This window comes from Nycticebus coucang, chromosome 11 (genome assembly GCF_027406575.1).
Source record: "Nycticebus coucang isolate mNycCou1 chromosome 11, mNycCou1.pri, whole genome shotgun sequence".
Lineage (NCBI taxonomy): Eukaryota > Metazoa > Chordata > Mammalia > Primates > Lorisidae > Nycticebus > Nycticebus coucang.
The window spans coordinates 93,509,730-93,528,601 of NC_069790.1; the positions used below are offsets into that span (position 1 = coordinate 93,509,730).

Genomic DNA, 18,872 nt, shown 5'->3' on the forward strand with positions numbered 1-18,872 from the left:
ATTCCAGTAACTATGAATTCAGGGGGAATTTGTGAATCCAAAAACATAGTAATAAAGAGTTGATTGTTATTCCTGTTTAAATAAATTAAAGGTAAATCGGAAGTAACTTTTACTTCAGTTACTGTTTAATACATCATTTTGACAGTTGCACTTTTATATTAATCAAATTAATCAAGCATCATCATAACATTGAACAGAAATCTAAGCTTCTTACCAGGTGTTATAATGCCAGACATTATTTAGGAAAATATAACTTTTGATATAGTAAAAAAAATCACTTTTTAATAACAGAAGGGTTTGAATAAGCTGCACGTGCACATCAGCTGTGCATACTGATTTAAAATGATAACTCATGCATAAAAGTAAAAATCAAGCAATTAAAATATAGATGTCATTAAGGAATAAACTAAAGGACTATATTAAGAAGCATGGGCTTTTAAGATTATTTATAATTTGCTTTGAGGATGAAATATAGCTTCATTCTCATCAATAATCTATTAAAAGCTTTAAAAGACAAGGCTAAGAGCACCCATCATAAGCTTCTCATCGTGTAGCAAGCAGAGCACACAGGAAAGTAGCATATTTACTAGGGATATATTATACGTCAGCATAACAGTGTCTGCTGGAAAACAAGGACTTAGCATGATATAAGGAATCATATCTGTAAACCGAGAAAGGGCATAGCTTAATGCCTTACACTTTATTTCAAAGGAGAATTTTATTCAGAAGATCACTAATTAATTCCTTTTTGTTTAGGAACATAATTCTATAAGTTTATATCACATACCTTTATGTGTTCTTCCAAAGCATATTCTCTCAGTTTATTCTAAAATATTTACTCTATTTATTGACTTTCTCCTGTACCTAGTACTATATTAACTACAATTGGAAAATAGCAATAATTAAATGAATGGGTGAGAGTCATTTGCTTTCCAGAAATGTGTGCTTATTGGGAAGAGACAATTTCTCATTAAAAATGTATAAAATACTAAAAAAAAATGTATAAAATACTATACAAAAGTGTGTGCACAGCTGCTGAAATCTAAAGCTAAGACAGGTCAGAGAACAAGGGAGCTTGACAGGCCAAGTTATGCAGGTTCACTAAAACACAGTGTCTGAACTGCATAGGATTCAGAAAGAAGAGTTACAGGTAAGGAGCATCCCAGGCAGGGACACAGATAAAAAGAGAGGAAGTGGACATGAGGCGGAGTCAGAGATGGTAAGGTTTGGAGCATGTAGTTGCATGTCTCTGGACATTGGTTGGCTAAGTTACACTGTTTTCAGTTCAGTATTTCATATTTCACTTCCCTTACAAAACAGGGTAGACTGTATTCTGCATAGAACAGATCATGCTTTCGTTACCCTGTGTCTGTTAGGAGTCCATTTTTATTCATAACAAGATACAAACAAACCTGCTTTCTATAGTCTGCTCCCATTGATGCCTATAATTACTAATGATTTTTTTACAGAGGATTCCATCTTCAGCAGAATGCTCTGAGCGTAGTTCATAATCCACAAATGTTTGTTAAACAAGAATTCATATTGCTTTTCTCTCTGGTCCCCACTGAACTTGTTGACCAGACTTTTTACCACATTGATATTATGTTTGTTCGGAGGACTAGTTTCTGTCTGATCTGATTTTCTCTGCCAAAATTATTTTAAAATTAATGGGAATCAAGTAAATAAATTGAAAATAAAATGAAAAATGTAACCAAATTCTACTTCATCGTATATAGTGCTAGTATATACTTCCAATAAAGATATCAGAGGCGCCGGCCCCATATGCTGAGGGTGGCGGGTTCAAACCTGGCCCTGGCCAAACTGCCAAAAAAAAAAAAAAAAAAAGGATATCAGAGGCTCTATCATTATAAGACTGAAATAATTAGAAAGATTCATAATCCCTATTACTTATAGAGCAAATATATAGAAGTATAGTCTTCAGAATTTTTTTTTTTTTTTTTGTAGAGACAGAGTCTCACTTTATGGCCCTCGGTAGAGTGCCGTGGCCTCACACAGCTCACAGCAACCTCTAATTCCTGGGCTTAAGCGATTCTCTTGCCTCAGCCTCCCGAGTAGCTGGGACTACAGGCGCCTGCCACAACGCCCGGCTATTTTTTGCTTGCAGTTTGGCCAGGGCGGAGTTTGAACCCGCCACCCTCGGTATATGGGGCTGGCGCCCTACCGACTGAGCCACAGGCGCCGCCCACTCTTCAGAAATTTTAAAATCAGCATCTCATTTAGTATGATTTGATATTTCGTGGAAAATTAAAATCTGGAATGGTTTTATCTTCCATGTGTATGGGGTCATTTTATCTGTATTTTGTGGGAAAAAGATAAAATTACCAGTTGCAAACTAATTTGACCCTCAATAAAATGTTTCTCTTTGCCTCACACACAACACTTTATGTACCTTGAATACAGAGTGTAGCAGTTTAAAATATGAATAATTTAATGGTGTTTTGTTAATACTTAATATCTATGACATATTTTATATGTATTAAATGTTATGATAAATTAATTACTCTAAACGCACCCATTTAAAAATGTTAAATAGTATCAAATATCTGTCCTATTCATCTTCTTGTGTTTAAGTTAATTTACTATAAAATGTAACTTTTAGTTCACAATACAGTGAAGGGTATTATGTGTTGAATCATAATGCACAATTTTAATGCATTTTTAAGGTTTGCATAAATTATCCAAATTTTAGTGTAGGTACATTTGTGAATGCCATGATTTCACTAGCAAATATGAAACATTTTTGACCTTTGTGAAAGTTATAACTTGTGGAAAGGTTTAAAGTCTAATGCCATAACAATAACAGTACTGGGCGGCGCCTGTGGCTTAGCCAGTAGGGCGCCGGCCCCGGCCCCATATGCCGAGGGTGGCCGGTTCAAACAACAACAACAAAAAAATAGCCGGGCGTTGTGGCGGGCGCCTGTAGTCCCAGCTGCTCGGGAGGCTGAGGCAGGAGAATCTCATAAGCCCAAGAGTTAGAGGTTGCTGTGAGCCGTGTGACGCCACGGCACTCTACCCGAGGGCGGTACAGTGAGACTCTGTCTCTACAAAAAAAAAAAAACAGTAACAGTACTAAGAGTAACATAGTCCTTATGAGTTTTTCCAAGTTGATGCATATATTTAAACATTTTTATAAAATAGCTTCATTTGAATAATATATCATAAAATTGGCTTATCAGAAGTGAATGATTCCATTATTTTTATTGCATTTTAATATTTCCCTAATGACTAACGATGTTGAGTATTTTTTATGTGCTACTGGGCATTTGTATTTTTTTTTCCATAAATGTATTTAAATCCTTTGCTGCCTGTCTTTAATTAGGTTATCTTTTTAGTATTGAGTTGAAAGTGTATTTTGTATATTCTAGATACAAGTCCTTCATGGGATATCTAATTTGCAATTTTTCTTTCCATCCTGTGAGTTGTCTTCTCACTTTCTTGATATCTCTTTTAAAGTATAGCAGTTTTTCATTTTGATGGAGTCTAACTCATCTATTTCCTCTTGTTGCCTGTATTTTTAATTTTTTGTATCATATGTAAAAAGGCATTGTCAAACCCAAGACCACAAGAGCTAATTTCTAAATTTTCATTTAAATATGTAACAAAGTTGAAGGACTCACACGTCTTAATTTCAAAACTGATTACAAAGCTACAGTGATCTAGACAGTCTATTACTGGCATAGAACAGACATGTAGATCAATGGAATGGAATTGAAAGTCCAGAAATAAGCTCTTACATTTACAGTCAATAGATTTTAGACAGGAGTCCCAAGATCTTTCAACATGCAGACAATAGTCCTTTTGACAGATGGCACTAGAGCAGGTGGAAATCCATATACAAAAAGTCAAATTGAACCTTTTTTTTCATACTATGCACAAAAATGTACTCCAAGGGGATCATAGACTTGAGTTTAAGAACTAAAATTATAAAATTCTCAGAGAAAATATTTAAAGATTTTTATAACCTAATTTTTTAGGGAAAAAATAATCCCTTTAAGAAGGATTTTGTCTGATTTTGACCTAACTCAACCTGTTCCCCCATTTTTATATAAAACTTGAGAAGCATGTTTAAAGAACAAATCACAGGTGATAAAATGTAGGTCTCTTAACCAGTCTTGCCTCGGACATGTCACTTCTCCACCTAGGAATTAATTTCCTCTATTTATTATTCTGAGGGGGTTCACTACAGTAAGAGATTACAGTAAGATTTGAGGTTACAGTAAGATCTTCTTTAGGGGTTCTGGGAATGAATGCAGCATGCTAAATCTTGTTTCATTTTTGTATAAGCATACTGAGGAATGGAAAGATACACATTTCTAGCTTTTAATTCTAAATACTGTGATGAAAAGGTGTAAATTAAATAATCAGATTACCATTGATTGATAGGACCTATGTCTACAAGTTTAAAACAGTCATCACTTTTTCATCATAGCTGAGTGATAATTAGCAGGAGACATGGTTATCAACACTTAGCACATAGACGTGAAGACATTCACTGCTTATACCGAACAGATGGACTATAGGTAGGGAATCTTGTCATACATTAAATAATATGCCTTGAAATCATTTTCCAGATGTTTTAAGGTGTAATTTACATGAGCCAAACTCTAACTTTCTAAGATGCCAAATGACTTCAACAGGGAAGATTTTTGAATAGTTCCTCTTGAACAAAAACAGGGCAAATTTTTGAGAGCTTTTTCAAAGGGTTAGAACCTCCAGAATACCAAAGTTATATTTAGCAAAATGTCACACTTTCAAAAGCAGCATAGAAAAGAACTTTACACAGATATGATGGTTTCGGCCAAGATTAGTGCGATGAAATGCAATATGAATTCTCTTTTGATCTTAAATTCAAATGTGTGGGTCATTGAAGAAAGCTACCAACCCAGAATGGAGACCTTCATGTACCAGACTGCCTTTTAAGTAGAATAGCATTTCCTATGTAAGACTTCACTATAAAATATATCTAAGCAATACACAGATGACCTTTATCCACAATTTAGCCTATAATATTTTGATTTTCTCACAAGCTTTTTTGGTATTACTTCTAGGCTCCTTTTTTTTTTGGAAATTAATGACATTGTTGGACTAATTATTTTATAAAATAAACAAAGACTTAGCGACACATTCACACTCGGTGCCAATGTAAAACATAATTGCTAATATTCATTGCTAATATCTAGGTAAATATCAACTCTACTTTTCTCAGCTATGTGATCAAAGCTTTGTTGATTTTTAGAAAATAAGTAATCCAATAAAGTCAAAAAACAATTTGCCTTTTTATAGTCTATGAAATGCTGCCTTCTTCCCCTTCAGAGTATTGGTACATCATCTACCTACCCATCCATCCATCTATTCACTCATAAGGAGTGAGCTCTATCTTTGAGCTCTTTATCACTGAGGGTAAAAAACAGAACTTTCTTAACTTTATGTCAGATTCTTGTATCAGCTGGGATATTGTACTAGCTCCTTTAAGGCATTTTACAACTTTAAGAGTCTGTGAAAAAACATTTGTAATCTGTCACCAGTGTGTGTAACTATATTTTAAAGAAATTAAAGGCATTTTAATTCTGTTATCTTAAAAGCACATAAGAGTCCAAAGTTTACATAGCAATGTGTCAGAACATTCTATATCCTGGGTTGCACAGATAATCCCAACTCTCCTTACAGTTTCTGCTTTCAGTCTGGTTTCCATTCTGCTCATATGGACCTTCTATAAGATAATTTCTTCACCATGGGCCCTGCGACCTTCATGTCTCCCCTTCCTTATAAATCTGCCATATTCTTTCCACTTTTGAGGATCCCTTTGACACTTCATTCTATATCCACTCACCTTCCTCCTCTTGTTTCTTGAAAATATTCTTGTGTTCTTTCTATAGTTACTCTCTCAGAGTTGGTTGTCAAGGCTTACACTGTTGGGTGGCGCCTGTGGCTCAAAGGAGTAGGGCTCCGCCACCATATGCGGGAGGTGGTGCGTTCAAACCCAGCCCTGGCCAGAAACAGCAAAAAAAAAATAATAATAATAATAGAAAAGGCTTACACTGTCACAGCAGAAAGTTACTTTTTGCTGTGTACATCATTGCTTTAGTGTTGTTTTGTTTGTGATATTAAAGTTATAAGCAAACGATTAATTTTATACTACTCCTACTTAGACCAGTTTATTCCTTAAAAAAATATATTTGCTGCTATGTTACAACATGACAAACGCCCTTCTTAGCCCTGAGGACTAACGCTGCAATGATTAAGGTATTTTGCCTTGTTTTGCGTATATTCTGATATGAGGGAACCAACTATGAATATGTAAAACAAAAGCTTAAATAATCACATTTCAGATAATAACTGGCACAAAAGAGCAAAGGATAGCAACTTGGTGGGATGAACTGATGCTTTTAGCTGTCAAAGTGAGGGGAGGACTCTCAGAGAAAGTGGCCTGTGGGCTAATTCAGAAATGATGGAAAGGAGACAGGCAGGCAGAGGGAATGAATGGCTGGAGCCAAGATTCTGAGGTGGTACTGACAGGGCTTCTGTGGGAGAGAGAGAGGAACAGGGTGGGCTGAAGGACAGTGGATGAGGAACAGGGTTGTAGGAGACCAAGATACTGAAGTAGAGAGGGGCCAGGTCACAGAGCGTATTATAGCCCTTGCTAAAATAATTGGATATTAGTCTGATTGCAGCAGAAAGCCACTCAAGAATTTTATCTAGGGAACTGATTTACTGGAAAAATAGACATGTAGGTGTATCACTGTTTGAGCACAAATGTCATGTTAAGGCTCATTAGGATGAATGGCTGGGAGCTCGATGGTTTGAAACGCAAAGTGAGATTGGCATTTACATTCAAACAGATATTTCCGTTTCAGGTTAACCACTCATGAATAATACTTCAAATAAATTAAATGACCCACATCAAAGAGTGTCTTTGCAGTTTTAATTATCTAAACTTTTAAAATGAAGGATGGTTTGCATGACTTTATCCCAGTAGCTGATTCTTTACTCTTCTTGGTACTTTGTAATGTGCTCCTACCAGATGTTACTCTTATCATCCGAGTGAAAATAGATCCGGCTAACACGTAGGTCATAGTTGTCATTGATTCCAAATAAATTCATTCTCAAAACCCTCATCAACAAGGTTAGCATCTGTTGGAAAGAAAATCACCCTTTTTTTTTATTGTATGCTCATTATTTCCTCATTTATGTTCTGCCGCTGCTGTAGTATCATATTTATAATAGAAAGCTGCCTTGTTTTTTCATCAAAATGCTACCACTGTGGGAATTTCATTTCTACGAAGTCAGCTTGACGCCGTTTGCTAGCAGCTGAATATGCCCAGAAAGACATTCTTAAATGTTGAATTAAAATACCTTTGGGCACTATTTCTTTTCACTCTGGTCCTATCCAAGGTGGCCGGGCACTTTGGTGTATAGCGACAGAGGCACCTCTAGGGCATTGAGATTTCCTATATCAGCGAAGTCCTGTTTGATAGTTTGAACCAGCTGCAACTTAAATACCATCTCTGTTTTCAGCGTGTCTCATCTGTGCTCTTTTCCATCTAGTACAGGGAAAACCGAGATAAACTTGGAAACCATAAAATTTTTTAATGCTGTGATTTTTCAAAATGATGTATTATGGATCCCAGCAGTCCCTCTTCGGGGTATAAATCTTCTTTTGCCTTAATTCTGGAGATTTCCATCTTAATTTTCAAGCAGCTTGAAAGTTGTCTTATTATCCATGGCAGCCAGTCGCATAAATTGCTTTTTTGTTTTCTTTCAGGAAGTGCTTCCAGACTGCACATTTTTATTTAGAGGATAGCACGTCCCCTCGAGTAATATCCACACCTCCAACACCTATCTTTCCAATTTCAGGTAACAGCTTAGAAGTATGACCATGAGTAGCTACTGGTAGATAGTGAATGAAAAGCACATTGTTGGGAGGTTTTCTTCTATTGGAATATTTTGCAAATGACTGTAATATAGATTAGTACATGCTTGTTGGCACAAAATATTTATTACATCATGTATTGGACACCTGAGTTTATGTCCTATTCTTATTAATTTTAGCATTCTTAACTATTCAGATGATATGTTGAAATACTAATTCATGATTTATGTTAAACATTTATAGCAATAAAATGTTAGTTAAGAATAATGATTTTACTCATTTTCATTACTTTATTGGAAATCTAAGCAACCCAAATCAGACTAAATCAATGCAGTAAGTGTGAGTAGGAGAAAAAGACAAAAGTAAGAATAAAGTCTAGTTCCTTTCTGATCATTTCAGCCTATGTGAGAAAAGGTTTGTTGACTGCATTAGAATAAAAAACTATGAAATGGTGATAATGTTGAAAAAAAGTCATAACACCATATATGATTACTTGAAACGCTTTGTGTCAAATGTCAGAATAGTTGAATATTTGGGAAAACTTTGGCTATTTTTATCAGAATTTACCTGTATCGTAGCAATATTCAAAAATTACCCAGAGTCATTTGGATTGAAACACCCACTGATCCTAGAGTTCACAATATCAGATTATAGGCACTTAATTAATATTTTATAACATCTCAGAATGAAAAGTGGCAACAAAAAAGGATTTGTCCAGAAGTGTGTGAACTGGAGTATAGAGGACCAGATGGGAAGTAGAAGTTATCACATGAGAGAACCAAAAGAAAAAATTCATCTATGTGGTCGTTTTAAAGAAGTCACTTTAAACTGTCTGATTGATACTCCATATGTTATTGCTAGAGGCCCAAGTTTTACATAATATTATCTTCTGAAATCTCATGACAACAAAAAAGCAAAGCATTTTCTTTATATTTACATTTACATATTTATATACATTTTTATATATTTATACTATATGTGTATAGTATATTAAGATTTATTTTTATGCTTTATAAAGAAGAGGATTTAAGAGTGTTTCACTGTTTTTCCTCATTTATCTTATCTATGTCTTAAACATATCTGTTTTATTTCTGCTTTTCTAGTTTATATTAAAATACTATAATATAAACTGTTTAATACTATTTTAATATAGTATGATTTCTCATTAACATATTTAGAATTTTGAGCCAGGTGTGGTGCCTCACGCCTGTAATCCTAATAGTTTGGAAGGCTGAGGCAGGTGGATTGCTTGAGCTCAGGAGTTTGAGACCAATCTGAGCAACAGCAAGAGCTTGTCTCTACTAAAAATAGAAAAACTAGCCAGGCGTGATAGTACATGCCTGTAGTCACATCTACCTGGGAGGCTGAGATAATAGGATCTCTTGAGCCCAAGAATTTGAAGTTGCTGTGAGCTGTGACACCAAGGCACTCTACCCAGAGCAACAGAGTGAGACTTTGTCTCAAAAACCAAACCAAACCAAACAAAAAAACCAAACCATATTTAGAATTTTGATATGAACAGCTCTCAGTTGTCTATTATGTTTTGATTCCCTTCACTTCCAGCATATTTCTTTTACATACCCATTAGCATGGATATGCATATTAACTCAAATATTATGCAATTCCAGTATGGTTTATTATTACCAAAATCAGGATCTTGCTCAAGAAATACAAACTCCCCCTCTATAAATGTCAAAACAGCCTTGGTGAAGGGCATCTCCTTCTTTTACTTGGTTGGCTCACAAAGATTCACTTTTGATTACCTGAATATGTATGTCTTCATGTAAAATCAGAAAATGAAAAGATGTGCAAGTCTCACTTACTTGCAGACCAGTTAATCAAAGAAACTACCAAAATACCTGACTATCAATGAAAAGTAACAGTCTGCTTATGAAAGGAGGTTGGCTGTGCCAGATAGTATCAACGAGTTTGAAAGACATTTGCTAGAACTCATGATTTAAGTGTGATAAATTATTTCTGTTTTCTTATCTAATTATAAAAGCTACTTCCTGGCAAGATACTTCTGTAGGTGTGAAGGTAGAATTACACCTTTGTCATTTCTTAAGCTTGACTGACTAATTCAATTTTAGTATTCAGGTCCACTCATCTAAGAGAGAGAACAGATGGATTCAATGTTTTTTTTTTATTCAACAAATTCTTGGTAACTGAAGCTTAAAAATATTAGATGGCTTAAATGCTGAACATCTGTTGATATAAATAACTGTTTCTAGTGAAATGTCTTTGATGTTTCCTTGTCAGAGAAATCACTTGTGAAATTGCATACTGTGAACTAGTAACATGTTTAATCTAAGAAAGTCTTTTTAGGAAAAGAAAAAAAAAATCGGAGCCAGTTAAAATAATCTGGCCCCTTCACAATTAATTAACAGATCCCATGACTTTGTTTACATAGTATATTTTCAAGTTAGAATTCTTGAAATTTTACAGATTAAAAGTCCCAAAGGCTTGTGACATTCTTCTCAATGAATATTTTGCATATAAATGTTTTTTATTATTTATAGGGACATGTTAAAAATGTTTTCAAATGTAAACATCTGAGTATTTGACTGTAAGACATTAAACTGTGCCATTTCATAAAACTGAAGTTTCACTATATATTATGTTTAGTTTACAGTAAATTGAAAATATATTATTTCAGCATGTTTTTCCCCTAGAATTTACATGGAACCCCCACTCATGTTAAAGAAGGTTGTCCATAGAAGATGTAATCCATTAATAAAAAGTGAGGCTTTGGTTGTATTTATAAATTAAGGTTGAAAATAAATTATTTTCTTTATAGGAAGGAAAGGCACATTTGTTTCTGTTGAATTATCTTAACACAGTTTTTGTATTCACTTAGATGATGTTGGAGCAATTCCAATAAAGCACTTTCCAAAGCATGTTGCAGACTTACATGCAAGTAATGGGTTTACTGAAGAATTTGAGGTATGATTTTAGCATATCTGTTGTAAATAATGTAAAATAGTACATTTACATAATTCAGCAGTAGGCTATTTCTTGTCATAAAGACACTGGGACCGTTTTCATGTCTAGTAAGAATATTAGTTTCATAACTACTTGTGTGTCTAGGATATGTGTCATAGTTGTCATATAATTTAGAAAATTGGTTCCTGTTTTAAAAGCCAACGTGTACTAGTGAGATATCAAAAACATTTTGAATTCTCTCCCATAATGTATAGATCTCTAGTTTTTTAAAATCAGAATTAGTAACACTGATTCTTTTAATTTTCTAAATTATATAAATTATACTAAACTACTAAATTTCAGTATTTTCAACCCAAGTACATACAAATGTTTAAATGTAAGTTTTATACTATTGTAAGTGTAAAATATTTAGACAAACTTTTTATTATACAAGGTAAAAATTACCTCCTTTTCTCAAGAGAATATGCCTTTCTAAAGAAAATTTTAACTTCCTAATCAGTAAAAATATTTTTCCAGTAATATTCTCTTAAAATAATCATAGGGAAAATTTTCCTCAAATTCATCCTGGCCCACTGACTTATCAGTGAGGCAGATATTTCAAAATAGGGAGCCAAAAGCCCCAAGTTAACAATAACAACCACAAGAAATAAAACCTACCACCTATGAGCACCCTCTGATATGTCATTCAACTAGAGACTTTCACATTCAACCTCTACTCAACTCTGGGAGCTATTTGTAATTATTTGTCTTCATGTTATTAATGAAATTAAACTTCTTTAAAGTTAATTCAGAGGTGATAAATAGCAGAGCTAGATTCAACTCCAAGTCTGTAATTTTAAAACTCATGCTCTTTCTATTATAGCTGCAGCAGGCAACCTTCATCCTTCCCTCTGGCAACTTCCCTCTAGAAAGCATCACCTTGCCTTCCCGCCTCCCTCTGCCCAAACCCAAACGGCTCAGTGGACCTGCCTTTCTGACATGCTTCTAGCTCCCATCCTAATCACAGGATCCACTCTCTGCTGATTCACTCTCCCCAGTGCACTCAGCAACTGCTTCCCAGAAGCATTACAGAAATCAAAAGGAATAGAAAATATCATGGATTAGGAAGCATTAAGAAATCAAAAGAAATAGAAGTAAAGTGGGATATGTTTTTACTAAATTAAAAATAATAAAAACCAATTCATTTAATTCTAGAAAAAAATCTAAATCATAGCTACATTGAATAAGAAAGCAATGTGAGGTAACAGTAAAGTGCAGTAATGCAAAGAGTTACATAAAACATCAAATTATTTTTTCTTACCATAAGCTAGAAGTTACTGGTGGTATAACTTTAATGTTAACTGATGGAGACTATCAGGCTAACAGTAAACAAAATAGTAATTATCACAGGGAAACTATGCCAAAGATGGGTGTCTTCCAAACATTAAAAGATACATAGTAAAAAATAGACAATTTCTAATAAAAGTTGGTGACAGTATAAGCTAAAAGACAGTTTAATGGTTTTCATAATTATAAAATCATTTTAAGTATTATTAAGTAGTTCATAATAATTAAATTAATAAAATAAGCTCACATTTTTACTCAAAAAGGTTTATCATAATTCCATTGCTTTTAACTTGTAGAGTGATTGAAGAAAACTTTTCATTAACTTAATAATTAGCTTAATAACTAATAATGCAAATGGTTCATATATTAAAAATTTTTTTTAATTATTCTGATTGACTTGCTGCAAAAGAGGCCTTAAAGGCTTATTTGGAGAGAGTCTGGGACATTTAGTGATGAATCAGATTTGTATCGGGGTTATATACTTGCTCAGAAATTATAAGGCTTTTATTTTATTATTCTTCATACTAAGTAATTATAAGTTCTAAGCTAATATATTTAGATAAGAAATGTCTCTGAAGATCTTAATTCATTTTTAATAAAAAATCAGCAGAAATAATTTTTCTATACCCATTGAAATTTAAACAAAAAAGATCTACTGTAATATTTAAAAATATAGAAAGTAATGCTCCAAATTTTGTTGATAAAAAACATTCAACATGATGTAGAATGTATAATAAAAAAAAAACTGGGAGACTATTTAGTGTTTTTGACAGCCTTCAATCTATTACAAACCACCTAATAGGAACCTGTTTACTCTTTTAAAAAACTCAAAACTGTAAAAACAAAATATATAACACTAACTCAGAGTTTCAAATAAGATTATATTTGAATATTAGCAAGTGCAACTAATATGGCAAAATGTGTCATGGGATATGTGGTTCTTCTCATCTGCGTTTTAAAAAATCATCATATTATTACATCACTGTTCCCTTTTAAAGAAATTATTTTCTTTTACATAATTTTAAGATTCCAAATTATTAGACATTTTGATTTGCATGCAACTGTTTGAAACATTCTGTTTTGTTAGTATTTGACAAATGTATTTATTGCATGATCATAGTTTTCCATTGTAAACCTAATATGAACACTTTTTTTTCTCATTTGTCGTGTGCTGTGGAATTTGATTTCTTTACTTTTTTGGCATTCATTCCCTCACTAGACACTGAAAGAGTTTTACCAGGTAAGGCATCATTTCACTGCATTTTATTTTAGCCAAGAAGTAGTTGTAACATGTAAAAAAAAAAAAATGTTATTTGCGTAGATTATTTTTTTGTCTTGTCTTTCTTATTGTTTTAAGGTACATTGTATGAAAGAACATGTGTTAAAATGGTGTCCATACAATTTTTTACAGGAAGTGCAGAGCTGTACTGTTGACTTAGGTATTACAGCAGACAGCTCCAACCACCCAGACAACAAGCACAAGAACAGATACATCAATATCGTTGCCTGTAAGTATCTCCTTAACTCAGTGCTATTATCCTTGTTATTGCTGGACCCCCATGCAGTGCTCTGAGGTCATCTGACGGCAGACGTCGGTGTGGCTGTGTCCAGACCTTTGTGCCAGGAAATAACATTTGTGTAAGACGACGCACAGCCTTGTATCACTCTAACTTATGCACCTTGTGCAATTAGTCAAGGTAATCTGTTTCCTTTAAACAAAACAAACTCATATTTCAATCCAGTCCTTTCCACAGGCCCTGAGCACTGTCCATCTCTTCTTTTCATTTCTGTCACTGTTTTTATTCTATGACCCATTCTCCTTTAGATTCTACTTGCTTTTATGTGAGTTTACTAACCAAAGGAAATTCCCTTTAGACTTTCTCTTTCTTCTTCCACCTTTACCTTTTCTCTTCCTTTCTTCACATTCTTCCTGGGTTCTATAAGGAAATAGTTGGCACCTAATGGGGACAGTGAACACTGTGTGGGTGACGGGGACACTTCCAGCCCTGGCTCAAGCATTACAAAAGTTCTCCAGGTAACAGAAACATTTGTCTCCCTTAAAATATTTTGAAGTTAAAGAATAAGGAGAGAATTGGTTGGATTCCTTCCTTTCATTCCTTCTTCCCTTTGTTTTCTTAGCCGCTCCCTCTCCCGTTCTCCTCAGGGAGTGGCATGTGTGGCTTTTTTATTACAATTTCAGTTACGTTTTTCCATCTTCTTATAGCACTTTTGGTTACATTTGTTCCCTGTTATTTCCTTCGCACTCCTCTTCATTTCTTGGTATTCATCTTCGTGTTCTCTCCCCACTCAAAAAAAATTTTTTGTCTTCCTTTATTTCAGAACATTACAAAATAAATAGTCATTCGGAATATTAAATCAACACAGTACACATATTTTGATCATGTGAATTACTTTTTGTATTGTTGGGTTCAGAGTTATAAGTGTGAAAAATATGGAAAACGTCACGAATTTACATGTCATCTGTGCACAGGGGCCATGCTAATCCAATCTCTGTTGTTCTAAGTTTGTATTTTTCCTGCAGAAGTGAGAGCATAAAAAAAAATTCTTATATACTTCTTCATATATTCAATGCCCCCCGGCTTCATATGACACAGTTACTTATTACAAACTATGTATTTATAAGCTAAGTTATTTAAATTCCAGTTCCATTCCAGTTCTGGAAGCCTGTGGAGTGGCAGTCTCCTCCCTTTTATCACCAACCTCTCTTAAATAGTTCACATAGATGTTACTTTCCTTTCCACAGAGTTTACATCAATTTTTATTCTTTAGCAGAGGGCTTTATGTTTGCCTTCCTCTGATAAAACAGCTGGCCTGGCTGCACATAAAACCCCTTGCCTCTCAGAACAGAATTGTTGTTAGACTTCCCTCTACAAGCTAAATAGAAAATACCCATTGGGTAATTAAGGAGGGTAAGAAGGTTAACTTTTGTTGAGCACCTACTAAGCACCAGGCACTGTGAGTAAATGGTTTCATTTAATTTCCAAATCAACTGGGCAAGACAGGTAATGGAAGTCTTGTTTTACAGTTGAAAAAAAAATAAAACAGACCTGGCCTGCTGGTTCACGCTTGTGATTCTAACACTCTGGGAAGCCGAGATGGGAGGATTGCTTGAAGTCAGGAGTTTGAGACCAGCCTGAGCAAAAGCTAGACCCCCATCTCTACTAAAATAGAAAAAAATTAGCTGGACATTGTCTTAGTCTCTAGACCCCCATCTCTACTAAAATAGAAAAAAATTAGCTGGACATAGTTCCAGCTACTCGGGAAGTTGACCCAGGAGAATCACTTGAGCCCAGGAGTTTAAGGTTTCTGTGTGCCAGGCTGAGGCCACAGCACAGGAGCCCAGGCAACAGAGCAAGACTCTGTCAAGAAAGAAAGAGAAGGAAGAAAGAGGGAGGAAGGAGGGACGGAGGGAAGAGAAGGAGGAAAAAAATGAAACAAAAATTTCTAACTTTATATTTGGTTCTATTAGAACCAAAATACAAAAACAGATCAACCTGGCCTCCAGAACCATCCTTCTGTTGTTGCCACGTGTCTGTTTCCACGTGCGTTTCTGTACATGCATGAACTGCTGCTGTCATAGAAATATTAATATCTCGTTTCAATTTGTCGTGGTTTGGTCTGTATTCACCTCTTCATCCTTAAAAAGAATGAATAAGTCTGTTCAGTGAAACTACCAAAGTCCCTTCTAATAGCGGTCTCCTTTCTCATCGTGCGCATCCTCCAAATGGTGAGCGCCTCTGTGTGGAGAGTTAATCCCACACCCTTTATTTCAACATGTCTGAATTGCCACAGTTTCCATTCACTTTGACCTGGCAGCGCAGGAGCCTCCTCTGTGCCTGGACAGCTGTTCTTCTGCCTCCTCCCTCTGCAGAAATTCAGGGTTGCTCTTTGGGCTCTTCCTGCAAGAGTTGTTTTCTGTGACCATTCACAGGAGCATCCTCGGGTCCTTCTGCTTCTTCATCCATCAGCCTCCTGTTCAGAGCACAGTTGCTGTCATCCTTCCCTGCCTTTCTGAGGTCCCATCACACTTCCATCTCCACGAGTGGCTCTCCACTGCCCCAGCGTCCATCTTTGAAATCCCATCAAAGAAGTCAACTTCAGATTTCAATTTCTGTCGAAACTTTTACCCTCTCAAAACAGTACAGCGTCTGCCTTCAGATCCTCCTACTCCTTGACGCATCCTTCTTGACATGTGTAGGTTGCTTTCTGTGTATATGTCCTATACACACCTGTTATGTTAGAAATTCTCTGGGGGCAGAGATTCCTTTTAATCTTAGTTATCCCTGTATTCCCAAAATACCTGTTGAAGTAAGTGATTTTTTGCCTTGATTTCAATTGTATTGTAGAAAGTATTGTGCAAATATAAATGATATTTATGCTGAGAAGTAGTCTGTGCTACAATGAAATATTTTTTTTATTACAGATGATCACAGCAGGGTTAAGCTTGCACAACTTGCTGAAAAAGATGGCAAACTGACTGATTACATCAATGCCAATTATGTTGATGTAAGCATGTTTTAAATGAAATTTTATATGAATTATATTAGATGCTGAATTTATCATACCATAGTATTATACATATACTAGTATTTATTATGTTTTACTTGATAGATAATAAAAATACAAATCAACAGTAAGCAAGGTGAAGCTTGGTAGCTCAGATCTATACTCCAAGGACTCTGGGAGGCTTAGGAGGGAGGATTCCTTGAGCCCAAGAGTTAAGAGACTTGGTTCAATGCCTGTACTCAGTGGTTAGGGAGCCATCCATATATACTGGGGCTGGCAGATTCTAACCCAGCCTGAGCCTGCTAAAAACAACAATGACAACTACAACAAAAAAGTAGCTGGGCGTTGGGGCGGGCACCTGTAGTCCTAGCCACTTGGGAGGTTGAGGCAAGAGAATCACTTAAGCCCAAGAGTTTGAGTTTGCTGCAAGCTGTGATGACACCACGGCACTCTACTGAGGGTGACATAGTGAAACTCTGTCTCAAAAAAAAAGGAGAAGAAGATAAAAATAGAAAAGTTAGCTGGGCATTATGGTGGGCACTTATAGTCCTAGCTACTCAGGAGGCTGAGGATCACTTGAACCAAGAGTAGGAGGCTGCTGTGACACCAGGGCACCCTAGCGTGCAGCAGCAGAGTGAGACTCTGTCTCACAAAAAAAAAAAAAAAAGAAGAAGAAGAAGAAGAGTTGCTAATACTACCAAGTTTCTCCAACTTTGTAAGTTTATTTTTTATGGTTTTCTTCTGAGGAAAAGTGACCTTAGGGTGGCACCTGTGGCTCAGTGAGTAGGGTGCCGGCCCCATATACCAAGGGTAGTGGGTTCCAACTCGGTCCCAGCCAAACTTGCAACAAAAAATAGCCAGGTATTGTGGCAGGCACCTGTAGTCCCAGCTACTGGGAGGCTAAAGCAAGAGAATCACCTAAGCCCAAGAGCTGGAGGTTGCTGTAAGCTGTGACGCCATCGCTCCACTAAGGGCAACAAAGTGAAACTCTGTCTCTTAAAAAATAAAAAAGAAAGAAAAGAAAAGAAATAAAAAGAAAACTGACCTTAAAAACTTAAGTGTGGTATTGTTAAAGATGGCACATAAACCAGTTAGTCAGAAACATTTACCATTTACTTCTTCAGGGCTACAACAGACCAAAAGCTTACATTGCTGCCCAAGGTCCACTGAAATCCACAGCTGAAGATTTCTGGAGAATGATATGGGAGCACAACGTGGAAGTTATTGTCATGATAACAAACCTGGTGGAGAAAGGAAGGGTGCGTAGGTCATCTGTTATGTCATCCTCAAGTACTGATTAGAGGTGCTTTAAAGCAGTTTTAACAGAGCAGCATCAGGAAACAGCAAACGTTGTGAAAGCTAATTGGAAATCCTTTCTAGTAAATATGATAGTGAAAGGGTAACTATTAACATTATAAACAAAAAAGTTTCAAAATTTCACTTTGAATCAAGCTATCTACCTATTAAATTCATTCATACTGTGAAAAAAAAGTAAACTGGACTCATTGAACAGCAATGTATCTAAATATCAGTAGATTTTAATTCACTGGACCTGGATTCTAGTCCCGGCTCTGTTGTAACCTGATCCATCTGGTTTCACTTTCCTTACCTGAAAGGGGAATGTTTAAGCTTCAGTGTCTTTTTCAATTCTAGGATTCTATCGCTGGTATCTTCTATAAATAACTTGCCATTACTTAGAAAGAAAATAAAATATTTAGAAGAGTGAGGGAGTTCATTCCTTCAACATCTCAGACTTCTACTAATGTCCAAAACAACATTTACCTTAAGCATTTGAAATATAAGAAATAGCATCTTTACTTTTTCTTTTACAGAGAAAATGTGATCAGTACTGGCCCTCCGATGGTAGTGAGGAGTATGGGAACTTTCTGGTCACTCAGAAGAGTGTTCAAGTACTTGCCTATTATACCGTGAGAAATTTTACTCTAAGAAACACAAAGATAAAAAAGGTGAATCAACAAACAATGAACGTAATCAACTGAGTAATGCCTTTGGTCCTTTTTTAAATGAATGGGTGAGAAAACCAAGGCAGGGTAAAAAATGCTTATGACAGCTACACCTCAATCCCAAAGGTTTCTGCCAGATCCCTGAATGCCAGCTGTGGCCGTGGAGGCAGATGGGTCTTGGTGCTTATGGTTGCAGTAGGTGCAATACACAAATGGAAATT

The 18,872-nt window shown here is 35.5% G+C and overlaps 1 protein-coding gene and 1 non-coding gene across 5 annotated transcripts in view; one reads left to right on the forward strand and one right to left on the reverse strand.

The window, feature by feature from the left end:
- The window catches only part of PTPRZ1 (protein tyrosine phosphatase receptor type Z1), a 197,352-nt gene that overhangs the window by 155,469 nt on the left and 23,011 nt on the right, over positions 1 to 18,872 (forward strand). For 2 of the 4 annotated variants that reach the window (XM_053609318.1, XM_053609321.1), the window contains exons 14-20: positions 7,784 to 7,875; positions 10,749 to 10,834; positions 13,380 to 13,400; positions 13,572 to 13,668; positions 16,605 to 16,687; positions 17,812 to 17,946; positions 18,520 to 18,654. In XM_053609318.1, coding sequence (XP_053465293.1) covers positions 7,784 to 7,875; positions 10,749 to 10,834; positions 13,380 to 13,400; positions 13,572 to 13,668; positions 16,605 to 16,687; positions 17,812 to 17,946; positions 18,520 to 18,654 — 649 coding nt within the window. The remainder of the gene's footprint in view (positions 1 to 7,783; positions 7,876 to 10,748; positions 10,835 to 13,379; positions 13,401 to 13,571; positions 13,669 to 16,604; positions 16,688 to 17,811; positions 17,947 to 18,519; positions 18,655 to 18,872) is intronic. The other 2 variants (XM_053609319.1, XM_053609322.1) reach the window with 1 other exon arrangement.
- Positions 14,607 to 14,710, reverse strand: LOC128560566 (U6 spliceosomal RNA). The gene has a single exon (XR_008373059.1). It is a non-coding gene; the product is annotated as a U6 spliceosomal RNA (small nuclear RNA).